We start from the raw sequence: 27,222 nt of genomic DNA on the forward strand, positions 1-27,222 counted from the left end.
GTATACATAATAAATAAATAAATAAATAAATAAATAAATAAATAAATAAATAAGAAGAGAGAGAGAGAGAGAGAGAGAAAAAAGAAATTTTAAACTATCCAAATACGTAAACTACATATATTGTAAAATTATATTTATTGGTACAGGACTTGACAGCACATTTAAGTTGCATATTAATCCTAGATACATGATGTAAGGACAGCTTACACAGTAGTAGTTCCATGAATTTTAATTTAATACATTATTATGACCCTTACATTTTGGTAATTTGGGGTTTTTAATATATCATAGACAAATGTTACTTTTTCTCTCACTAGTGTTATGAAGGAGGGCACTGTTAACTATTTTATATATTGGGGTTCTTAAGTTCAGAGAGATAAGAAACTTGTTTAGGATCAGTCAGAGCTTCTGATTATAAGTCCTGTATTCTGTGCCATATTTAGTAGAAAATTACCCGTGGCTTTTTTTGCAAAAATGTTAGGATGAGATATAGTTCCCTTGAGATATTTGCAACTTAATTGTGTGTCTTATAAGGCAGTACAGAACCTTGTAAAATACAGAGACAGGATGTATCATCTCATCTGTTGAAGCCTGGAAAAACACATCCCCCCTCACCCCGTGTGTGTGTGTGTGTGTGTGTGTGTGTGTGTGCGCGCGCGCGCGCGCGCACAATCAAGCTCAAAGACCTGCTTACTTAAGGCAAGTGCTATACTACTGAACTACATCATCAGTGCTCAGGAAAAAATTTAAAGACAATTTGTTAAGTTAATTCAACAAACATTGACTGAGCTTCTATTAAGTGTCAGATGTAGTTTTGCTAATTAAAACTTCCAGCCACTCACTTGTTTGTAAGTAGTTTATGGCTGCTTTGGTGCTATGGGGGCAGAGATGAGTGAGTGGTTCATGACAGGGACTATATGTTACTATCTGGCCCTTCATCGAAATTGTTTATTATGTTGTAGGGCACTGAGGAGAGGGAAAGTTTCTCCTACTTCACAATCTAGTTGGCACAGGAAAGGATCAATGTACACATCTATCAGGGAGCAAGTACTATACTAAAAACAGAATGATCACTGCTTTCTCTGACCCTTACAGTATTCCAGAGCATGAGGACTCTGAACCCACTGTGTTTATCTGTTCACTGACTGACTGTTTTGTTTCAAGACAGGGTTTCTCTGTGTAACAGCCCTGGATGTCCTGGAACTAGCTCTTGTAGACCAGGTTGGCTCGAACTCACAGAGATCCACCTGCCTCTGCCTCTCAAGTGTCACTGCCCGGCTGATTTACTGGTTTTTAAACTATGGATCCAGAACTTCAATGTATGTCTCTGAATTTTATGGCTAATAGTCTCCATCTGCACTACTCTTCCTGAAACAGTATACTCACTGTACAATGGAGAATGACATACATTAACTACAGTACTAGCTCAAAGTTTTGATTTACCTGGTGGGCGAAGTGTTGTTGCTATTATCTCAGCTGTTTTTTTTCTTCCTATCTAATCAACTCCAACAAACTCTTAACTTTTAAAATATTGTGTGTGTGTGTGTATGTATACGTATGCTCAGATACCAGAGGTCAATGTTGTGTGTCTTCCTTAACTGTGCTCTACTTCATTTTATGGAGACAGAGCTCTCACTAACCCTGGAGCTTACCAAAGGGCTAGTCTGGCTGGCTACTGAGCTCTAGGGATTCTCTTATGTCCATCTCCCCAGCAACTGAGACTACAATTGAGCACTGCTATATATTCAGCTTTTATGTAGGTACTGAGAATCTGAACTCGGGGCCTTATGTTTGCACAGCAAGTACTTTACTGATGATTCCCTCTAGCTTCAACCTCACTTAGCTTTCAAGAGTCAAGTATTTCAAAAGCGTTCCAAGCAGCTACCTTAACTCATGCCTGGAGGACCCTCCCCCATCCACAAACACGTAAGTGCAATGTTGCACAACCTTACATTTGATTTTATTTCTTATTTGAACAAAGTGACTACTATCCATTTCTAGTTGAGATATAATGATATGTATTTGTTCTGTTACTTCTTGTGAAATTAGATGTTAATGTCTCTAAAGTAAACCTTCTTTTGGTTAAGAAGAATAAAAAGAACATTTGAAGGCTTCACAAATAGGATGGAATAAGTACAAATGCATCTTTCAACTGTTTTCTCCAAGGACATTCAGTACTGAGCTCTTCTAGTAGTTGGAACATCCTACATTTTTCAAGGGTGCTGATCCTTGAAACAAAGTTCTTTCAGGAAGCATGTTTCAGGGACCCCTCATTCTTGTAGCAGTAAGTTTTCTCAAGTCTGCTAAGTCTATCAGATCCTGAGTAGTCAGTATTTACTGACAAATGGCAGTGTAGCAAATAGCTTACACACACAGCACACTTACTAGGCTGTAATGTGGTAGTTACAGAGGGTCACTGGAGCTGGGCTAGTTTCAATGTCCACACCCCTGATAGGCTTCAATGTGTGGCCTTGTGGCAGTCACTCCTGTTTGTCAATTTGACAAAAGATGATGTAGTACAATGGCTCGTGAAAGTTATGTGTGGCATATGTTCATACTTCTCAGCCTTTAAAGCCAAGAGTCAACTAAATTCTTACTCATTATCAATTAGACAGCTCATGTCGTTTTGTTTAAACCAGCTGTGTGAACCTGGGATGAGTTTACTCACTCTTATGTACAGTTTCCTAACAATAAAACCCACCCTTTCCACATTCCTACTTCACAGGATTGTTGGGATAAATTAGGTGGCCTGATCTATTTTAAATTTTAAAAACAGTACTTGCACTTTGAAAGTGTTACTTAGATGTGAGTTATTTTATGCTCTGATGGACTGGCCCATGTTCCAATAGAGTAAACTTATAATGAGATGTTAAAGAATGTGTTCAAACCAGATCTCCTAGGAAGCAGGATTGAGGAGATGCTGTAACATACAGCACTTGTCACTAGCAGAAACCATCTGAAATAACGATGTGCTCCAGCTTCAAAGAGCTGACTGGATGAAAATATTGAACTTAAATGGTACATTTGTTTAAGAAATTAATAAACCTATCCTAACAGTTCTTTAGTTATTACTAGGTCAATATTTTGCTAGTCTCTTTATGATGCAATCTCCTCTTATAATAAAGCAACTGAGGAGGGAATGTTGGATTCTTTGAGAGTCAGAGGCCCTAAATATTATTTGAAGCCAAACTTAACACTTCTACAGAAATTTTTAGGTTTCAAATAATCATTAACTGTGGCTTATATTAGTGAATAATTTTGGCTCACCTATTTGCTTATGCTGCAAAGGGATTCCCAGTCCTTCCTTAATCTTATATATCTAATTCTCAGCTCAAGTCACAAAATACACCTGCTGCTTTACTGGTGACAACATTGTGAGGGACTTGAAATGGACCTAAGTTTCATGCCCAAGAGGCTGCTTGTAAAAAAAAAAAAAAAAAAAAAAGCAAAAACCACATCAATAGCAGGAACTGCAAAGTCCAGGGAGAGAACCAAGACTCAGAAAGATGAACAGGAAATGTTCTTTCTCTAATGTGGCTCCTGGCTCACAAGTTTTTGTTGTTGTATGTGAGAATGAATATGTACAGAGGCCCAGAAACTACAAAAGGACACAGGATAGAACAAAAAGAATTTAAGGGAGAAAGGCTGAGAAGAATAGTAGAAGGAAGACAGGTGATGACAGTGGAAGCAGAGAACACTGGTGGGGCAAGGGATTAAGTGCAGACAAGGAACATGGAGAGGAAGAGGGAAGGGGAGAGCATCAACTACAACAAGTACATATGAAAGTATAGAGTACATATGGAGACCCACTACATTTATAAGCTAGTTTAAACAACAACAATAATAAAAAATTCTTGTTAAACCGATGACAGCTTATGCTGGAGAGGATGTGAGGTAAAGGGAACACTCTTCCATTGCTGGTGAGAGTGCAAAGTTGTACAGCTGCTTTAGAAATCAGTATGGAGATTTCTCAGAAAATTAGGAAAACAATCTACTAGCAATACTGCTGTCGGGTATCTATCCAAAAGATGCTCAATCTCATCACAAGGACACGTGGCTCGGCTATATTCATAGCAGCATTATTCATAACAGCCAGAACCTGGAAACAACCTTGATGCCCCTCAACTGAAGAACAGATAAAGAAAATGTGAAACATTTACAATGGAGCACTACACAGCAGTAAAAAATAATGGCATCTCAAAATCTTAAGGCAAATGAGATGGATCTAGAAAAAACTATATTGAGTGAGGCAACTCAGATCCAGAAAGACAAATATAATATGTACTCACTCACAAGTGGTTTCTAGACATAAAGCAAAGGAAAAAAAAAACCAACCTAGGTCTACAACCTCAGACAACCTAGACAACAAAAAGGACCCTAAGAGAGACATACATGGATCTACAAAAGAGAAAAAGACAAGATCTGAGTAAATTGGGAGCATGGGGGGTCATGGGAGAGGGTAGAAGGAAGGGGGAAGGAGGGAGGGGAGTGGAGAAAAATGTATAGCTCAATAAAAACAATAAAAGTTCTTGTTAACAGAGAAGATGGTTCTGTTTTCTTAGCAGACTATTTCGTTTAAATCTTAACAAATGAGAGAAATAGATTACAGAGTGATCCAAATAATCATGAATCATTAAAATTAAGAGCTGTACAATAATGGATTGTTATGATTCCCCCCACCCCATTTACAAGTAGACTTCTTAAGGAGGTTAAGTTCTTTGCCACAGTATGAAGCAAAGAAAGAAAGGAAAATAAGTTTCTTTTGGAAGTCTACCTGGAAGATAAAGCCCCCAAAATGTTAAATATAATTAGTAACAGAATGATGGTTTATGAAAACAAATTAAATATGATGTCTGTTTTTATAATCTAAGATACAGTAAAAATATAGTGCTTTGAAACTTACGTTATTGGAATGTAACATGTTTATTTAAAGGGCATCGATTCCTACCTTATTTGTTTGTTTTGGCTGCTTGAGACAGTCCTGATCTATAGCCCAGGCTGGCCTCAGATCTTCCTGTTTGCATTCTGAGTTTTGGGATTACAGGAATAACTCACCTTCCCTAGCTCCTATTATTTTAACATCAGTGCATACCACATAAGCAATGTAGTCTGCTGACTATCAGTTTATCACAAAAAAGTAACATTTAATAGTGGCCGGTAACAGAAGTAGGGTATTTTTAAGGGTATTTAAAGGTATATTAAGGGTATTTTTCTATAACACCCTATACTAACAGATTTAGAAATGATTTTTTTCCCCTTAGGATTAAAGAACAAGGATACTGAACTACTTAAAAATCCTTTATTATCACTTCTATAAACTATAAGAAATTATATAAATTATAAGGGATTTTAAACAAGTAATAATGTAGAAAATTTAGTACCTGGTAAATGATGTAAGAAATGTTGAATGTAACACTGTAAAGCTGCTACCAGCAAACTAGTAATATTTCTCTTGGTGCATTTTTTTTTTTACCTTAAAAGTAACATATGTAACTTGAAAAAAACTCAGTTTGGGGCTTATAAAAGCCCATTTGCTAAAAACAGTAGAGGTAAAAAAATATATGGTTTTACCATCGATCCTCTTCAAATAATGTACTCATGCTATCACTCTGACACTTGAAATATGAATCACAAGAGTTCAGCAATGAACCATGGAGACCCAGATCAGTGTTTTGTGAACTCTTGTTTGGCTACATTTGTTTCCAACAGTTAAGTGTTAACAAGTCCAAGCTCATGCACATTCAAGTTTGGAAGAACCACCTTGCCACTAAAGTTAAGGCTTTGGAACAATGCTTACTATAAAATCCAAAGTACTTGTGAGCTACAGTGGGGGCTGGACGGCAAACTAAAGATTAAATACTTGTTTATGTAAATGATATTTTACTTTCTACTCGATGGAATATATGGAGCTGTTATCACAAAATTATGACTAAGACCACATGGTTTGCAAAGGCACAGAACACTGGCACCCTAGCCCTAATCCATGATATGCTTGTTAGGGTCTCATGTAGCTCAGGCTGGTCCTGAACTCTTTAGCCTGCCTCTACTACCCAAGTGCTGAGATTATAGGAGATTGGCCTATATTTTTATAGCATTGATATTCAGTGCTTACAGGCCAAAGAATTTCCTGGTAAGGACTTTTTAGGGCAAAAAGGAGAACTTCATTCAACTGAGCTAATTATAATTCCAAATGACACATGATTACAGAGTCTATTTTTGCTTTGATAAAAACAGGCTGAAGCACAGTGAGCTTGGCCCTTATATCACTCGATGCTGTGTTATTAGTCACTACTCTTCTCTCATGGGTGTCAATATCACACACTCACTTTACCAATTCTGTAAACATTGAGAGGAACATTTTGTACCTCTAGGAGTGGAGCATCCTTGGATCAGCTCTTACCTTTGGTAAAAAATCCCATCTAGAATACAGTTGAAAATGTTTTCTTTGAATCTACTTTCTTTGCTTTCTGTTTTAAGGGTTCACTACCATTTCTTATCTAATGTTTAATGAATCCCCTTTGTATGATCCACTATAAGGCATTGGCTCATTAATTAAAAAAGTCTTTTTGTCAGTTGGGAGAAACACGCTCCCACACACATAATAATAAACAAACCCCCAAACCAACAAATAACCCCCCCCCAAAAAAAAAACTGGGAAGCAAGCACATGTGGTTAGATCTCAGTCTTGAAATAGAAGCCTGATAGTATCTGTGGATCTCTGCATTTTTCTAATTTATCAGCTCAGCAATTAAACGTAAGTCTGCATCTCTTTCTATCTATAGATATAGGTACGTTCCAGGCCTCACAAACTGCTCTGATTAATTCCAAAGGCATTTAAAAAAAATATTTATTTATTTATTATGTATACAATATTCTGTCTGTATGTCTGCAGCCCAGAAGAGGGCACCAGACGTCATTACAGATGGTTGTGAGCCACCATGTGGTTGCCAGGAATTGAACTCACGACCTTTGGAAGAGCAGGCAATGCTCTTAACCACACATTTACCTAGTTATTTTTTGATATGGATCTAAGAGTAGAACTCAACACCAGTGTTAAGGACGCACTGTAGAGCTCTAAGGAGATAGTGAGTAAGTGTTAAGACAAGTGTTTATCTTCCCCAGTTCGCTCTATTATATTGAAACTCAAGCAGCATGTGCAAAGACCACCTTCAGTCTTAGTTACAATAAAAACTATTCTCTACGGATTACATAAATATTTTGCATCAGGACTTGACAAATCTTTATATATACACACTTACTAATTTTAATTTCTTTTTCTTTTTCCTTACTGCTTTCTTTTAGCAGGCTGTAATCTAAGATCCCAAGTGGAAATGAGTCAGTGTATGGTCATAAAATGCAAACTTGGTGACTTACTCTATAGAGATTTCTTCCCTTATAGAATACAACACAGCTAGAATGGTTGTTAGTAATCAGCTATTCCCAAGGCTGGATCCTGTACTCTTATTGTGTATTAACAAAGACAGGAACATCAGAAAACTCCCAGACTCATCACTGCCTCAATGATATCAACAAACTAGAGAGCTCTTAAGCACTTCTGATCTTCCTCAGTATAGACTACAGAAAATAAAGTGTAAAATTCCTAACCTCTGTTAAAGTGTGCTCTATCACCCTGTACCAGGATGTAAATTTACTCATTCATGATAACATTTTTATGCCATTAATGCTTGCTTACTTTAGCTGACTTCTTTTACTTAACAAGATTTTTTTAAGAAAGAAACTAGGCCAAGCACAAACTGGAAGCAAACAGTCTGTAGCCAGCAATTATAACCAACACTGTTCTAGATCTCAATTTCTTTTTTATTTTTATTTTATTTATTTATTTATTAAAGATTTCTGTCTCTTCCCCACCACCACCTCCCATTTCCCCCCCTCCCCCAATCAAGTCCCCTTCCCTCATCAGCCCAAAGAGCAATCAGGGTTCCCTGCCCTGTGGGAAGTCCAGGGACCACCCACCTCCATCCAGGTCTAGTAAGATTTCTGTTTCTGCAGTCACACTCAGTTTAGTTAAAATAAGCGATAAAATGAACATTGACCTTACCTTTGACAGAAGCAATTTCACACAGGAAACATGACCCTCATAGACAGCAGACAGAAGAGGGGTAATATGATGTTTATCTGGAGCCTATAGACATCAAAGAGATAATTTTATGTACTTTTCTTCTTTTTAAATCTTCTTTCTATATCTAACTAGGGAATTCTTAAATGAATTCTCAAAATTAATACCATTTTTCCTTCTGTAAAAAAATTACAAGTTTCCAGTTATTTTAAAAGTTATCAAGAAGCAAAAGTACACACATAGTGTCTTCTCTTGGCAATCAGCATGGAGAGGAAATCTGACCTAAACTCAAATCTTTTATCTGCCCCTTATGTGACTAGTTTCTCCACACTTAGCTTCTCCACTATTGTAGAAACACCAGTGTGGTTCAGAAGGGAAGGAGAGGTAAAAATACCAATAAGGAGACAAGACTAGACAGCCAAGTTGGGTCAACTGACATATTAAAAAGTTATCTCTTTCACTATTATTATCATCTAAACGATTTCCTAAAATCCTGAAATTACAACTCCTGCCTAATGACTTTGCCACATTTATCTCATGGTCTAGGCTAGTGTAGCCTACCACTTCCAGGTCCTACGCTCCATTACATGACAGACAGCATCTACTACCTACAGTGGTAACTCGCCAAGCTTTAGAACTTGAAAAGCAATAGCCAAGTGGGGGAGACGATAAACAGTTCATGAACAAAAAAGAATGGTTTGTGTAGACTGTATTATTTAAAGTAACTCATAAACCTACAGCAAAGAATTCCTTGAAACATGACAGACTTTTCTAGAATGATATCTATTATACATATACCATTAAGTACTAATGTATGTATAATACATACATTAATATCTGCTCCTTTCAGCAGCAGAAATTCCAGGATTTCCAGCTGTCCACAATCTGCTGCGTAATGAAGAGGCTTCCTTCCACCTTCTAGTGTCCGGTTAACATCTTCTCCCTTGTCAGAGCAGCCAAATAAAAACAACATTTATATGGATAAGAGACTGAAGAGGGAAACAAAACAAGGCATCTGATTTTTTTTTTAAGTTTCTATAAAAACTTGAGTTTTACGAAAATTCTATTTTTTGCAAAGTAAAATGAAAATGTAAAGAAGTCACAGTCTGCATAATAACATATGGTACTCAACTCATGATTAGGCAAGCTGAAAACAATTTAAGTAATAATGCTAAACGCAATGAGATGTATCACTGTGTTTCATTACCTCAAATGAGTTCAGTCAGCATACTGTCGATATGCAACCACAGAAGACTGCTAAGTTCAAGTACTAAGATTTTGTATTTTCTATGACTATATGATTATCAGAAATTAAACTTATAATCATTTAATTCTTTCGGTATTTACTAAAGTGGTGCAGTAAAGCAAGCACACCGCCAGGCATTAGGAAGACAAAGGTGAACAAAAGCAGGCATGGTTTCTAATGAATGCAACTTACCACTTAGTGTGTAGAGATGACCTAATTTGAAAATATTAGTGTTCTATAACCAAAAACAGTAATTCTTCATCGCATGGTTACCAGAAGATCATGACAATCTTGATAACAGGGATGCAGTGTTAAGACATTATCTTTTCTAGTGACCAACTTCTGTATTTTTGGTACTGTGCTATATACATAATTTCTAATCTTCAAACTACCCTTGGATAAGGGTCTTTTTATACCAGCCGTGCTTTCAAGTGCCTCAATTTCCCATCCTTTTCACTTAGATCAGTGCTTTCCTTCCTTCTCATTAATGCAAGTATGATAGATTCCCTAAGTCCATGCAAATTCAAGATTTCTCTTATCCACATCATTTTTACAGATATGGTAAGTGTTCCCTCCCTTAAAACCACAGCAATCATTTGTATAGAGTGTTTTGCCACATTTCACATGTATATTCTTTCTTTCTCAATGGGATGCAAATTCCAGGAACAGAAATCATATTTTTCTTCTTTACCTCTTCCTACAGTATGATGTATGGGTTAGGAATACACACTTCATCACCACTAGACACTAGGCAAGTTATTTATGTTCTGTGTATATGTGCTTTCATAATTTAAGATGGAGAGAGAGTGAAGTACTTGGCTTTCACAGAACTATTGTGGAGATTAAACTGGATGAGCCAAGCAAAGCACTTAACCCCAAACATATAGAGCACATATACTGTCTCTTTAGAAGAGCGAGTTTCACCAGAAATTAATTTCCTCTTCCGAGTTAATGGATGATAAAACAACCTTTCTGTAAGTTAAGATTACTATGGCAATTGAAAGCAGTGACTTCCAACAGGCTGTTTATTTAAGCCAATTCAGCCAAACATAGTTTACTGTGAGGACATTCCCTGATTTTCTGAGTTGTTTTGTAGTTGGATGATTTTGCTGTTGTACACACATTATAGAATAGATTTTTAAAAATAAAGAGTACTTAAAAACCTCTGACAGCTGCCACTCCCTGGTGTTTTGTTACAGAACCACCATGTACATATGAGCTGTTTTTGAATGGAACATGTGACACCTGATGGTAACATCTGTTCCAACAGTGACTTAAAATATATACAGATAAAGACAGGCACATGGTATCTTAAGACCCCTGGAGGAGAATGGACAGTGTTCCAACTATTCCATATAGTTCCAGGACCAGAGACTACTCACTTCCTAAACCTTAGATCCTTAACAGTAAGCTAGAGTGAAAATGTCTGTACGCTCCACAATGGTTAAAGTTCAACTGTGGGGATAAATAAAGAGTATGTGGTATAATGCTTAATACAGAGCAAAATGTTTAATAAAAGTTAACTATCATTTTTATGGAGCATTGGTGTTGGTCTAACCCATCTATCCATCCATCCTATCCATTAATGAATGAGTCAGGGTCTCATGTAGCTCAGACTGGAGGTCTGAATGAAGGGACCATAGGCATACACATACCTGGTTTTATGTGGAACTGAAGACAGAACCTAGTATGCTGAGCAAGAAGTCCACTAAATAGTCCTGATATTAATTTATACATGAACTAAAAGACTATCCAAAGCCGAGTTAAAGCAAGTTTCTGCAGAATGGTTAAAATATGAACATATGGCTTAACATTATATAGTTTACAAACAAATTTAAATAATAAAGGTGATTTGCTGTACCATCTTACATTCTAGTCAAATGAAACACAAGTTGACAAGGGGTATTGATGAGATCACTGATAAAGTGATGTGGGAGTCTTCTGTTTTGTGTTGATTTCATTGGTTAAATAAAAAAACTGCCTTGGCCCTTTAATAGGGCAAAAATTAGGTAAGCGGAGTAAACAGAACAGAATGCTGGGAGAAAGAAGCTGAATCAGGGAGTCGCCATGATTCTCCCACTCCAGACAGACGCAGGTTAAGATCTTCCCTGGTAAGCCACCTCGTGGGCTACACAGATTATTAGAAATGGGTTAGATCAATATATAAGAGCTAGCCAATAAGAGGCTGAAACTAATGGGCCAAGCAGTGTTTAAATGAATACAGTTTCCGTATAATTATTTCGGGTAAAGCTAGCCGGGTGGCGGGAAGCGGCCCGCGGCTCCTAACACTACAATAAAGTTAAGTTTTCTTCCCATTATTATTATTTTCTTTTCATATCAGTATTGTCTGTATGGACCATTATATTGAAATACCCTTAATAAGTACCGAGGAGGTTACTTTTGTTACAATGACAATGCTCTAAATCATGTTGGATTCTTAATACAAGGCTGCAGAATACATATCAAACAGTCACGTTTACACTCTCTTCTTTATCCCTTCACACTTGCATCACAATTCTTATTTTAGCTGACGAGTGCCAACACTGCAAAGACTGTGAGTGACCAAAAACACAGGACTCTCTCTGCAAAGCAGCACTGAGAAGTTACAGCATTAAATGTACTAGACAAGTGAAAGGCTTTAAGATAATGTCTTTTCTACATTCACCAAAATAAAATTAGAAAAAGTAACTTAAAGCAAAGCAAAAAGGACAAAAGAATAGAAGGTCAGAGTAAAAATCAAGTAAACTGAAAACAGGACACCATGGAGAGCAATAAAAAGGTGACTCAGGAAGATCAATGCAGCTGCTAAGCTATTCTGAAACATGAACAGAAGAGAAGGGTAAAGCATATTAAATGCCAGCACCAGACTCTACAGATACCTCACAAGGAAACTTATAAATACTTTCGGAAGTCTTTGGACCTGTTCTGCACATTTCAGAAAACAGAAGACTAATTCTGAGGTTGGCATTAGTCTTCTAAGGAAGATGAAGATATTACCAAAAGCTTGCTTTAAGAAAAACCAAAAAAAAAAAAAAAAAAGAATCTCACCCTCTGAGATGTTAGGAACCCTCCCCTGGTTATTTAAATCTTAAAACTTTCATTATCTGCTTACTTCCTATTTTCTGTGAAGAGATGAGTATTTAACCATGCAAAAAGAGCTCTGTGCAGAAGCATTAGGCTTCAGGCAACTGCTGCTACCTAGCATATGGGTAGCAATACGCTGTAGACCTTAGTTGGTGGCTGCATCCAAATTGTCTATAGCTCCCTTTTCTCTCTCCCAGGTAAAGGTCCTCAGATATTATGTTATTATGTTAGTCTACAACTTCTCTGCTTTCTCACCTCCTAGACCAGGAAAGACTTTTATGCACACATGGCTGTAAAAACAGTTCTCAAAAAGACAAAGTGCTACAAGTAAACTTAATATCTGACATAAACAGGTTCAACAAAACAGATATAACACAACACCAAATAAAATAGAAAAAATATTTTCAAAGTAAAAATGTTGTTTAAAATGCACTGTTATTATGAATTGTACTTATAAAAGTAGACAAAGATTAAAATAGATAAAACCTGGTACCAGAAAAAGACCTACTACCTAACTTGATTTAACTCAACAAATAATTAGTGTTTAAATTAGACAGTTTTTACTTGCTTGAAATGAAACAGGAAGTCCTGACTGAATAAAAGAATTAGCTGCCTTTTGGGGAAAGCAAATATGAGTGCCATTAAGTTTTGTGTCCTAAGAACAGCAAAATTATAGGAATTCGACCAAGAGAATGATCAAAAACTTCCCTCCCTGGCAGCTTCCCTTTTACTGTGAATTAACTTTCAGGTATGTGCGTCTCTTCTTGTTAGATTCTGAAGGCCCACAGATAGGGCCAGAGACTGCAACTTTACTTCCATCACCACGACTGGTATTACTTTCAGACCTCAACCAGAATTTACTGTGACTCTGCTTATGACTGAGCATATTCTAGGCATGTTTCACCACAAAAGTAGGAATATTAACAAATGATAAAGGAGAATGCAAAACAAAAAGCAGAGATAATTTTGTACTTAAACATGCTTACGTTAGTCGTGTGTCTATGTGGACAACAGCAGGGAAACTGACGAAAACAGCACTGACAAGAAGCATGCACACAGTTCTCTGCATCTAAGGCACAGCAGCCATGAGTAAAATCAGCAACATCTACCACGTTTATTCTCCCCGTCTTCTTCAATCTTTGTCTATTTTTTCTTAGCTGGTCTTAACATGGAATAGAAACATGCATACAAATCTGTGGAGTGTGTGTGTGCGCGCGCGCACGCGTGCATGCGTATGTGTAAAAACTACGTAATACAAATGGAACACTGTACGGTTTGTTTACGACCACCACTCAGATCCTGTATGGCATATACATTAGAGGCACAGATCTCCCTTTTAACTCCAGATCTTTTCTATGGATCTTAAACTACACTAGGTTAGGTTCATGTGAACAACAGAAATAAAGACATAAAAATGTTTGATATCAGATGGCCACCTGACTCCTGCTGATAACTTTCTTTAAATGAAAAGAAACAAGTCGACCAACACTCAGATCCTGTATGGCATATACATTAGAGGCACAGATCTCCCTTTTAACTCCAGATCTTTTCTATGGATCTTAAACTACACTAGGTTAGGTTCATGTGAACAACAGAAATAAAGACATAAAAATGTTTGATATCAGATGGCCACCTGACTCCTGCTGATAACTTTCTTTAAATGAAAAGAAACAAGTATTTCTCTTCCTTTGGTTTCTAAATAAGCAGTTTGTGAAACCAAGATCTACGGCATGAGTTCATATTGTACTGTCACAAGAGACTAATGTCCTCCAAAGTTACTAAAAAGCAGGCTATGTGTGACAATTTTGTAGGACAGCATGTAAATTAACACCGGACACCTGACTGAGTAGAAAGCAAACAGCAAATGTATTAAGTTCTACAGTTGAGCCAATGTTCAGTCAGCATTAAGTATTCCCTGTCTCTTTAGAATTTTTAAGATAGTAAGACCCTTCTGAGATGACTATTCTGGCCCCCACTTCCTTTCTTCTCCCACATGTACCCTATTTTCTCACCCCACCCACCTTACTAGTTAAAACTTTCGCCTCAGGATGTGATTTTGCAGAGAAATACATCACTGTACCCGTGACATTAAGAGTGTAGAGCAGTTCCAGAATTACAAATTACAGCAGAGCAGTGGGCTCAAATCTACCTGTGAAGGCAATGCAGTCAAAAGGTGAGAAAAGCTTTGATACTTTATCTGGAACTTTCTAATACTGAAAAACTGACAACAGAAAGTAAAAAGGTATGATATATATATCTCCGACCTTTCCCCTGCCTTCTAAAAAGTTAATTAGTATATAAATAAGCTATAAATCTTCAATGTTATTAATATAATTTAGTAACATAAAGTTCATTGAAAGCAATGAATAGTAATTCCCACAACTATATTTAATAGGCACATGCTCAATTAATATATAATAAGGTAGCCTCTTAAACTACTTATTACTAGTTAAAATCAAGACCACAGTGATCACTTTCTACAGCTGAGCAGGGCACACATCTCAGCCAGCTTCCTAACTGAGAGGTAACTGACAGACTACTTGGATCACTTCCGTAGTGGGCAGTGATGGCTGTAGATCTTCTACAAATGATCTTACAGGAAAGACAGAAAAAAATGTTACTATTCACAGTATTTAAAAAAAACCCACACATTTAAGAATAAAGGTTACAAAATTTGGTGAGCAAGTACTTCTGGATTCGTATATGTATCCGTATATGTGTATACGATAGACTTTTCTTATTTATATACCAGTACTAATGAAGTGAAAAATACAATGTGCTACAAAAAATTTTAAGCCTAAAGAAATGCAATGCTTAACTGTTGTCAAGTATTTTAAGGCAACACAGTTTTAGCTATCTACCTTTCTGACCTATAATAAAAAGGGTTTGAAGAAGAACCTATGAAGTTAGCCCCTAATGGTATTCCCCTACTCAAGCATTTACTTCAACTTAGCAATTTTTTTGTTCAAAATAACCAGTTAAGTGATTCAAATTACAGAAAATCCTTAAATTTTATACAGGCAGTTTGTTAAATGACCCTTAAGTTTTCTCCTAAGGTCTGAAAGTCGTTAGTCAAACATATATTTTGCAACTAGAATAGTTAAGTTGTTTTAAAGAAAAGTTTTATTTGTGGTATAAAACTAAAAATTTAGTAGCTAAGGTGTGTATATAATATGAAGAAATGCTTAGCAAATTAAGAAACACATGCAAAATACTACGGTTTTATCTCAGTTTGAAAAAAAGACAAAAATGTAGCTTCATTTACAAGATACAAACTCAGTGACCCATAATTGGAATTCCTTCTGAAAACAATTGCAGTCTGGAAAGTATCTGCTATTTTATTCAACAGATTACAGATATAAAGGTTATATTTGTAAATAAACTTGTGACAAGAGAAGGAAGCAGTGGGGAGGAAGGTTTTATCCCCCCCCCCCCATCATTGGTAGTCCTGACACATTCAAAGCATAATGATGGGAAAGGAACAGGAATGTTCTTTTGGAATGACTCAGATCAGAGCTGAAATCCTGTCCTCCTGTGACTTAGCTGTGAGAGCTAAGGAAAGTTACTCAGTTCTCACTTCGCAGATTTCCCTGCCTAGTTAAATGACACATGTATCAATATGTATATATTTCTGTGTTGACTATACACATACAACACAGTACTCAAAGAAAGGACATTCTTTTCTCATTACTAGAATTCTGATTTAAACCTGATATTTTAGTGTTGATTTTTCTTTCTATTGGAAGCAAATATAAATTTATCAAAAATCTTATAGCATCTATTTTTTTAGAGTTGTATTTTACTAATAAAATGTAAAGCTACTGAGTTTTACCCATATTTCATGTATTTAAGAAAAAAACAATTTTAGAACCCACACAATCATTGTATTTGCTGTTTTCTTGGACGCTCAAATGAACCCCCACTGAACACATATCCTTAGAAGCATTAACTTTTGCTGTGTTCACGCTTATCTAATACTGTAGGTGCTCAACTGGTACTTGCTGAATTATGAATGAACCAGTGAAAACTGTGCTAACCAGCCTTCTCTTTCACTGCTGGAATAGAACTCAAACCAGGTCATGGGACTTGTAACAGAGCTGGGGAGAGAATTCTAGAATATTTTGCTGAACACTTTGACAGCTGAAAAGATTCTCTAGAAATTCCTTCAGTTTAAGAACTTAGGTTAATTTGTTTGCACATTTGTGAATAAAGATTTCTAATGCTTAATTTATAGAATGATCCCACATCTCTTGCCCAAGTTTCAAATTCACTGGAGACTATACTTTTTTGTTTAGAGAATTTTAGTTTAATGTCTCACCTATGGCTTTCCATGCTTTGGTTTTCATTACAGTTCAATATCTTTAAACCATAAGGATTTCTGAAGTGGATTTTCAGAAACACCCTCAAAATAAAACTATTTTATCATATATCTTACTTATTTTAGATGTCAAAATCTTGATAAAGAAGAAAATTTAGTCTACTGGATGAATTCATTTTTTTCAACTTCAGTCTTATGTAAAGATGAATAATCTATGGCTAATGGGTCAAATCAAGCCTGTTGCCTATTTTTGGTAAATAAAGTTTTACTGGAACACAAATTGCACATTCAACTCTTCAGTTGTTTACATACTATCTATGTCTGCTTCTGCACAACAGCAGAGATAGTATGGCTGACAAGATCTAAAATATGTACTAACTGTCATTTAGAGAAACAAAGCCAAGTTCGCCAGCTTCTTGCCTTAGCCTTCTCTCTAAGCCTTCACTTAGTAAACAATCTACACAGACAACATAAATAGCAAATATTATTGCACAGCTGCAACATGCAGTGGAGATGTTGCTCTTTTTAGACACATTTGCTGTCTCTTTAAAAACTGTGCAAAATTACGAGTTGGCAGCATCATGATCCTGTTTCAGATGAGAAGGCTGAGGCGTCAACAAGTTCTTTTAGGTTTCTAGTAAGAAAAACTGATTGATGATTCTTACTTTTCATAAAGCATCAAATTTTGAAAACACTTAACTACAATTCCAAAATGATGGTCACAAGACAAAAGTCAAAACTGGCAAGATACGTAAACAACTATTGTCACTAAAATCATGGGGAACTGCATAAAGTTCACCAAGTTTACAACAACCAAGAGTTTGAAGACAAAGGGCTATTTCTAAGAAGAAAAAAAGAATATCACTTACACCAACTAGAGGTATGTATGGCAAACCAACTTTGAAAACAAGGAACGGCTAGCTTCTTCAAATATCAATCCAATTCAATTAAAATTTAACTAAACTGTATGGTAGATAATTGTGACAATAATCAGGAATACAAAGATAATTTCTTTGTTTTCTTTTAAATAAAGATGATTTCTGTCTTTTAAAAAGACAAAAAACCCAGGAAGAGTTGGCAACTAAAAATGAGCAATAGAAGCCCATTTGGATTGACTAACAAGTGTAAAACACTAACAAGGCACCAATGTAGTTCTCAGAATTGCTGAGCAGATTGAAGAAATGCATAAGAAATAAGGCTTTCAGTCAAGAAATAAAAATTACAATCGGCCATAAGAAGAGCATGGACAAGAGATGCACTACTGTGGTTTTTCTAAACCGAGTGTCTTCTTGTGCACTACATCCTTTACTGCCCTTCACTGTGCTTAAACTTTTATATTCAGCTCTAATCAGAAGCATCCAATTAGTCATATTTGGGTTTTGTGCCATTTCCTGTGTGGGCAGGAGAAAGCAATTTATTTCTTGGATTTTGTTGTGGTGTGGGCCAGGCTTCACATTCCATCAAGATTCATATTGTACTGCAGGGAACTAACTCCACCAAATCAGAAAGGGGCTTCAGTTGCTTGCAAGTCTTCCCTCATGAGACAAATGCTCCACTAGCCATGGTATCTCACAAGATTAGCTGAATGCTTCTGGGGAAAGAGAGTTGCCTAGTTCTCAGAAGCACTATTTAAACACGCACACACAAACTATATGCTATATACTAATATATATATAATATGTATATATACATAGTACTAACTACTCGACATCTATAAATGCACCTTTTGGGTTTTCTTTTTTATTTTTTTAAAGCAGCCATTAAGGCGAAATTTGAATTCTCATTTTTCTCTCCTACTTCCCACTCTCCTTTCTCTGTCTACTAGGATTTATTCTGCAAAGTCAGAATTTGTCAGTTAACTCTGGCTCCCCAAAGTTCAAAAAAACTCTACAGCACAAACTCAGCAAGAAAGTTCTGTAAGAGATGCTGAGATGCAATTCTGGTCTAACTGCCCAAGCCGGGACTTTTGTTTTACAAAAGACATGAGCCAAAACTCGAATGTACACAGTGACAGGATCTGGAAGTAGTTTGTTTCCTAAGGGTTCATGTGCTGAAAGCTTGGTTCTCAGGGTGGTGGTGTGAAAGCTGGTGAAATTTTGGGTGTGTGTGGTTGCTACTTTATTATCTATGCTGCCCCTGGGAAGGGATTTAGGTAGTTCTTGGAGAGGCCAACTATCAAAGCCTAAATCTGAGCTCTCAGCTCCCTAGCCTAGTTTCACTGTCCTGTGGCTGGTTCCCACACTCCCACCTCTGAATCTTGCCATCACTATGATGTGACACTGCCAACAGGAACCTCACCAGAACTGAGGCAGTGTCAGCTCCATGCTCCTGAACTTGCAGAGCCGTGAATTAATTAAGCCACTTCTCCTAATACTAAGTTGGATACTTTAGATAGGTTCATTCTAGCATGTTAAAAACCTGACCGACAAAAGCAGAAATTTACCAAGCAGATGGAGCAGGACAAAACCCCCAATATTCCCACAGAAGGAGTAGCTAGTATAAAGTACTCCATTCGAAAACACAGTAGTTGATTTTGAAAAAGTATGTTCATTTTAGATTTAGAAAAACTGAACTGAAGTCCCAATTCTAGTAGCAAGGTCCTAGTTAAGGCTTTTAACATACAAGTATTCCTTATGTAAGTGTTGGACTAGATGTTATTTTTTGTTGTTCTTATTCTAAAACAATTTTAAAACTTAGCATACAAAGTAATAATCTAAATCATGGATGTTCACACATGTCTCGATATACTCTGTTCTAACTGATCCTTTTTCCCTGCATCCCATATCACAGATTCTCTTCCTTTACTCAGTTTCCTCTCTTTGCATTCACGTCATATGGATCCTATTACCCTATCTTTGCCCCCATTCCCTTCAGATTCCTTTCTTCTCAAGATCTCCCTTCTGGTTTCAGGGCCTACACACACTTTTAAATGGTTTACATATGAGAGAAAATAGTACTTGTCTTTCTAAGATTTGCTTACTTAATATAATAACTTACAGTTCCATCCACTTCTCTGCAAATGTTATAATTTTACTTTCTTTACACGTGTATAAATTTTATTCTGAAAATACACATTTCCGCCGGCGGTGGTGGCGCACTCCTTTAATCCCAGCACTTGGGAGGCAGAGGCAGGCGGGATCTCTGGGAGTTCGAGGCCAGCCTGGTCTACAAGAGCTAGTTCTGGGACAGGCACCAAAGCTACAGAGAAACACCAAAAAAAAAAAAAAAAAAAAAAAAAGAAAAAAAAGAAAAAAGAAAAAGAAAGAAAATACACATTTCCTTAATCCATTCATCTGTTGATGTTCAAGTCAATTAGGTGTCTTTTAAGTGGCTTTGCTTATAAACATACAAATATTAACAACAGCTAATTAAGCATTGAAAATTACCATGTGTGCTGGCTAGTTTTATGTCAACTTGACACAGGCTACAGTCATTTGAGAGGAAAAGAAAAACAAGTAGGGAAAGAATACAAATGGCTAATAATGTCCTAAAATGTTCACCATTTATCAAAATACAAATTAAAGCAACATACCATTTTTTACCTATCCAATGGAGAAATCAAAAAGTTTAGTGATATTTGGGGCTGTTCACAGTGCACTGTCCATGTACACCTAAAGACATCAAACTTTTTAGACTCAAAATGTGGATCTATTCTCAAAAGTTGTTAAAATACAAACACGATCACCCTAATATTGTTTAATGCAAAAATAAACTAGAAATAAAAGGCTTATCATAAATAATTCATTATATCATACCTGTACAAGGAAATATCACACACCATTTCAGAGTAACTAATTTCAATATATAGCATGTTTAGATAAATTAAGGAACTAAGAGCAAGTGCAGAGTGTTTTAAGAACTTTTAAGTGGAGAAAATGGACGAGTAAGTGAATTTCCAAAGTTTTTCTGAGATTAACTATACACACCACTTTAGAATGCTTAACTTTGCTCACAGCTCAGAGGCTGGGATGAGAGGTCTTCAACTTTTTGTTCTAACTGCTGCATTTTCAAATATGTGTCTGAAGTAATCTGACTTTGAAGCCCCATCCCCGTGTGTGTGTGTGTGTGTGTGTGTGTGTGTGTGTGTGTGTGTGTGTGAAGGCCAGGAGTTGATGGGTGTCTTCCTTGATCATTGTCCACCTATTCACTATAGCAGGGTCTTAAACCCAGAATCTGCTGATTCAGCTCATCTAGCTAGCCAGCTTTTCTAGAGATCATCTTTCTGCATCCTGGGGGCCGAAGAGTTCAACTCCAGTCCTCACGCTTGGACAAGAAGTACTGGGCCATCTCCCTAAGCACCTCATTTTACTTCTTAAGATTACCAGGATAGTAGGATTATGACCTATTTTTGTTTTCTGTATTTTTGAAAGATTCTGTTGATATTTCATCTCAGAAAAAAGACAAAGTATAACAGAAAGATAAATATTTAAACTACATTGAATTTCACTGATAGCACCTTTATTTCCCAAAAGCTGATGAAAGCTTTTTCACAGGCAAGTGATAAAATGTAAGAAAAATACCCTGCTAGTTTAAAAATGTTTTAAAAAGTAAACAAATTGACATAAAGCAATAAATGGAAGGTGACAGACTCTAGACCACTTTAAAATTGGCCTCTTTCTCTCTTTTTAGAAAAGTGGAAAAAGATCCCAGTAAATCTTGCAATTTCAAAAGATTAGATTTGATATATCTCTTTTGACTCAAGAGATCCAATCCTTCACATGGTGAGCTCCTGTTGCTCGCCAAGCCTATTAGAGTGTCAAAGGCAGATGTAATTAGAATGGGGTTGGAGAGAAACCACAGAGAAAGGAAGTTAGAGACCTAATGTATAGTGTTTCACAGCCAGAGAAACAGAAGTACACATCAACCAGAGAGTGTACATATTAGAGCTGTTGGAGAATCTACAGGCTACTCACCAGCACTCCACTGAAGGAACCTTGGATCCTCAAAGGCTATGGTAGAGTCTATCTCTAAATAGCCTCAAGGGACCATTATCATCCTGCCCAATCTTTAATTTAATTTAATTTAATTTAAGCAGCAACACATCTCCTTAGTCATCTGAGATTATTTAGAAGTGAAGGCCAAGAGTATATGAAGTGGTTAATCAAGGAATTTTGAAAGCCCTTCAGAGCCTGTGAAGGTGAGTTCAAATCTCACTCCTACTACCCGCTCAAGAACTTCAAGATCTTGGGCGAATTACTTATTTTTACTTCTAAATGTCTAAAACTACACTCATGGGTTGATGTGATAATAATATCTACATACTACACCACAAAGTTCAAATATAGAAAATGTTAAGAACACGTTCTTTTTTCAAAGTGTTTAAGCAATTACGAATAGACATTTCAGTAACTTAGTTATCCATTTCTTCCTAAAGCTAACATACACCATTACCTTTTGATGGATGATCACAACTACAAACATAATAAGTTTATGATTATAAAAAAATGTTTCACAAGCTACCAAATAATCATCTTACAGACATATACTGTACCAGACAGTCTGATGAGAATTTAAATTTACCAGATACTTGTCTTTATGCTAATTATTTCTAAACTGTTGCGTGTAATAAAAAAGCCCTCTCTGTCTTCATGCAGTCAGGACTAAGTTCTTCTACCAAGCCTCTTATTTTCTTAATGGGTTGACTCTAAGCCTCAGTAAGCTAAGAAAATGAAAAAAACAAAAAAAAATAAAAAAAAAAAACAACCACAACTACTTCAAAGCAGACTGATACAGCTTTGAAAAAAGTGTATTCTTTAGTTATAGACAGCCTTTGGTTTAAATCCAAGTTGGGTTAGTCTGCAACCTTGTCAGAGGAACTTCTCCAAAACTTACTTTCCCCTTTCTTAAAATGGGAATATAGAAACAGGATGGTAGGCCAGGCAGTGGTGGCACACACCTTTAATCCTAGCACTTGGGAAGCAGGAGCAGGAGGCTCTCCGTGAGTTCAAGGCCAACCTGAACTAGTTCTAGGATAGGCTCCAAAGATCCAGAGAAACCCTGTCTCAGAAGAAATAAAGGAAGGAAGGAAGGAAGGAAGGAAGGAAGGAAGGAAGGAAGGAAGGAAGGAAGGAAGGAAGGAAGGGGTAAAAAATACATTAAAAAATGAGTAAAAACTCTGAGTGCTTTCTAGCACTGTGTAACATAAACTGCCCAGTGATGGTAACCACTACCAACATAAACTACCCAGTGATGGTAACCACTACCAACATAAACTACCCAGTGATGGTAACCACTACCAACATAAACTACCCAGTGATGGTAACCACTACCACATAGCTAGTGAAGTTTATTAGAGCCATAGCTAAGGAAGAATTTCCTACTAGGAACATAAACTTTTAATGTGTGAAACTCCTTAGGGTTACACTGGAGATCCGAAGATGAAAAAGAACATAGCATCTACTGTCCAGAGGCTCATGGCCTAATGCAGGACAAACACAAAGCAACGTCACAGTGACCTGCAAATGAAACAACATTAAGAAGCTGAGTCCTCTTTCAAGTTGAATTTTTTTTTCTGGAAGTGGTGATACTGAGGCTAGGAGGACAAATACGAAGTTAGCTGGGAGGCTGACTTGTGAAGCTGACTTGGCTGAACAGGGATGTAAGTGCACATGGACAAATCCACTGCAAGAAATACACATCAGGGTCTGGAGCAGAGCCTCCAGACAGGCGAGGAAAACAGGCCCTCAACACATCACAATGGTCCAGTAAACCAAAAGACAGGGGAGCTGCAAGTAAAGCAGAGGCTAAGATGCAGAATCCACCATCAAGTTAGAGAAGGAAGTTCACTGAGAAAAATAACATGCTTAAATAAATGCAGATCCCTTCAGCTATCTATCTAAGATGACCAGGATGGGGTGGGCTGGAGAACTGCAGCAGCGAACCTGAAGTGGCGCTGAGACTGGAAAGTGACAACCCTCAGCTCTTCAGGAGAATTCCCCAGTTTCCACCTGGGCTGAATGGTTTGGTCAGGAAGTTAACATGGAGAGGATAGAAACAATTTCAAGCATGTTATTTTGTAACCAAGTTCAGTTAGTCTTATTAATATTTTGTATTTCAAATCACTTAAGTTTGAGCAGGCCAGGAAGAACCAACTCATTTAGAGAGCAGTGTGGTGATCCACTACTGGCTATGTTTTCTTTCACCCAGCATTGAAAGAGGCGGTGATTCAGGTTTCAGTCTACTGCTAAGGCGGTTCAGAGGGCAGCCTGTCTTAAACATCCACTATATCAACTAAGCAGATCAAATACATGGGAAAAGTCTAAACTGTAATGACATTAAGGGGAGAAAAGACTATCAGCCTTGTATAATCATGTGGTTGTTTTGAAACCAAAACACAAACAACCCCCACCCACCCACCCAATAAACCTGCTTCTGCTTGCTTTTCTACCACAGTCCCATGAAGCAGGATGCCACGGCTCACACCTTTGAAGAATTGAAATCCTGACCACAGCCTCACATTTTTGGAAGACGACCAAGATGCTCACAGCTGTCATAAACCTATACTTCCAGAAAATCATTTTAAAAACTACTAAGTTCTCCTTAAGATTAAAAAAAGGTGCAGTTTTTAAGATCCAAAGGCAGGTTAGCTTAGAACTTTTCAAGTCCCTCACAAAGTGAACTTGTTTCTATTAATTTGGGTTTCGCTCTGAATTTGGCTTTCTTAATCATATTTTCTTACCCGCAAATACAGCATGAGTAGACCGCAGTACCATTAACTACAAGCACACGGGCTCCAGATGAAATCAATGGTGTACCCAAAGTTAAAATGCCTTTGAAAAACTCCTCAGATTTCCTAACCACTACAGATGCCAAATGACAACCTTATCACTTGAAGAGAACACACACACACACACACACACACACACACACACACTGTGTATTGGAGGGGAGGAAAAAGGCCACACCCAAAGTTAGGACTTCACAGTGAAGTGACACCAAGTTTCAGAAATTCAACTCTGGCTATTTTGAGCACTTCATTTCACGATTAACGAACGTCTCCGGCTTCTTTCTATTCCCACCAGGCTCCAAGTTCAAGAAATCGTTCCGGATTCTAACTGCTAAGGTTACATCTTAGTAACCCGCAAGTCCAAGATGGAGAACTGTCTCATTCAAAGGAAAGATTGCAGTAACGGGTCTCTTAACGATCGAGAGAAGCTACCAAGGCGCCAGGTACCCGAGGGGGCCAGCAAGGCCACGGGCCGCCGTAGCGACGCGGCGGTTACCTGGCACCGAGCGGCAGCGTCTCCCCCGCCTGCCTGGCTGCCGGCGCGCGCTCCGGGCTTCCCGGCCCCGCCACCTCCGCGCATACCCGCTCACCTTGGCCACATAGTCCTTCACCTCGTCCAAGTCTCCGTTCTTCAGGGCCCACATGAACTCCTTGTCGCACATCACTGCAGCGGGCTGGGCCGGCAGGCCGGGCACAAGTGGCGGGTACGCCCAACAAGGGGACACGAGGAAACGACGCGCCTCGGGCCGCCGCGTGGGCGAAGCTGTGGGCCGCAACGACCGTTGGGGCGGGAGAAAGTTCTTTTGCAGCCGCTGGGCCCAGCCGAACAGGTTCCGCCTGGCTGGGGGCGAAGCAGGACGTTTGCACTTCCGGTTCACGCCCCGCTAGGACCCGCCTCCAACTTCCTCTTCCTCTTCCTCTCTCCGGAACGCCCCGCTCCGGACCCCGCCCCGACTGCCTACCTCCGAGAGCCACTTGTGCGCAGGCTCAGTGTCCCGGCTTGCCAACGCAGAGAAGGGGAGAGGCGTGGTCCAGTGGGCGGGGCCTGGAGGCTGAGTGACAGAGATCCTGGAGGTTCCGAAAGTAAGGGAGCAAACCTGGGAGAGTTATGAAGTTATGGGTGAGATTAGGATGCTCCCAGTCCACTACAGAAGGGAAAATGTTAGTTTTAATAACGCCAAGAAGTGTTTACTTTAGGTCGTCTCCGTCTCTCTCCCACTTTAAATCATTAACAAAGCAAAACAAACAGAACAACCCACTCTCAAAAAATTTTTTTGAGAATTTCATCTATACGCACAATGTGTTTTGATCAAATCTACCCCAGATTCTGTCCTTTCTCTCCCCATCCCCACCACCACTTTTCCTCCCAATTTTATGCTTCCTCTCCTAAAAATACAAAAACAGACCCCCAAATAACCCTACTCCCCCAAACAAACAAACACTTTATTTTTATTTATGTGTATGAATGTTTTGCCTCAATGTATGTACTTATGTGCACTACGTGTGTGCAGGTGTCTGAGGAGACAAGGAGAGGTATCAGATCTCAGGGAACTAAAGCCACAGTGTGAGCCTGCATCTAGACCTTGTGGAAACCAAACCTGGGTCCTCTGCAAGAGCAGTAAGTGCTCTTAGCCTCTGAGTCATCTCTCCAACACTTCTTTTCATGTTGAGCCCACCGAGGCCACTTAGTGCTTCCTGTGTGTGTGTGCTGTGTGTGCATGCATGTAGGACCTGCTGTGCTTCCCCTTGAGGCCTCATACTGGATTTCTATTCTTAGAAATCTTTGTTTGGGTAAGGCTCTATCCTCCTTTCTCTCCTGCATTCCCATGACCACTCCTGGCTTTTCTCCTTCCTTTCCTCAACTATGCAGTACTGTTTGGGACTCGAGAACCCACCACCCACCAGAAGGAAGTTAAAAACGAAAGAATAAAGCAAGTTTTGCCCAGAAGGAAATCTTCAACACACAGTTGAGACAACGATGCCAGTTTGTTTCTTTTTAAATTGTATACTTGGGTGCGTAAAGTACAGATCTATGTATGTGGGCGTGGGTGTGCTACTGTAGCCACGTGGGAGTCAGAGGACAAGGTGTGGAAAGAGTTCATTCCTCCTAGTATGTGGGTCCTGAGGACTGACCTTAGGTCACCATCAGACTTCGTTGCATGGATCTCTACTGTTTGAGGCGTCTTGCCATCTCAACAATGTGAATTTAGCGCATGGTACTAAGCATTGTGTTCCATGCGGGGAAACTGAGTGTGTGATGGGGATTAAAACTCAGTGTGTGATTTCCTAGCTAACAAGTGACATCTAACCAACATGTTCAGTATAATTCGTGTTTAAAATGTATGTGGTTTAAAAACCACTTATTTTTTTAATTGATTTGAACTACGGAACCATTTTTTTTTTCTGAAGTTAGTTGTATTCTTAGGATTGGACTGAAATATCTTACAATACAATCACCTGGTGGTTACTATTTTATAATCTTAATGAGTCAAACATGTGTATATACTCAGGAACACTGAGAAAAAAATCTTACTGTAACTATTATGCATATAGAATATTATTACCCAGTAAATAATTAAACCAAACTAGTTTACTTCTTTTCTACAAAGTCCAGAGGTTGAAAGCCCAGAGTAGAAGGATAGCCCTAGGATTTTAAGTACATGATGCACTCTGATAGATTTTGTGCCCTCTCCAAGTTATTTAACCCACTTTGCTTCAAAATTCACAGCAAAACAGTGCTGTTTGCTGTGCGTGTGCGTGTGCATTTGCTA

At 38.0% G+C, this 27,222-nt stretch overlaps 1 protein-coding gene across 1 annotated transcript in view; it reads right to left on the minus strand.

Moving 5' to 3' along the window:
- Mtpn (myotrophin) overlaps nucleotides 1-25,424 on the minus strand; it is a 34,173-nt gene extending 8,749 nt beyond the window's left edge. The window contains exons 1-3 of the mRNA XM_075953376.1: nucleotides 25,042-25,424; nucleotides 8,907-9,020; nucleotides 8,060-8,143 (exon numbers count right to left, since the gene is read on the minus strand). Coding sequence (XP_075809491.1) covers nucleotides 8,060-8,143; nucleotides 8,907-9,020; nucleotides 25,042-25,113 — 270 coding nt within the window. The 5' untranslated portion in view covers nucleotides 25,114-25,424. The remainder of the gene's footprint in view (nucleotides 1-8,059; nucleotides 8,144-8,906; nucleotides 9,021-25,041) is intronic.
- Between the last annotated feature and the right edge of the window lie 1,798 nt (nucleotides 25,425-27,222).

This window comes from Microtus pennsylvanicus, chromosome 19, assembly GCF_037038515.1.
Source record: "Microtus pennsylvanicus isolate mMicPen1 chromosome 19, mMicPen1.hap1, whole genome shotgun sequence".
In the NCBI taxonomy this organism is placed as follows: Eukaryota; Metazoa; Chordata; class Mammalia; order Rodentia; family Cricetidae; genus Microtus; species Microtus pennsylvanicus.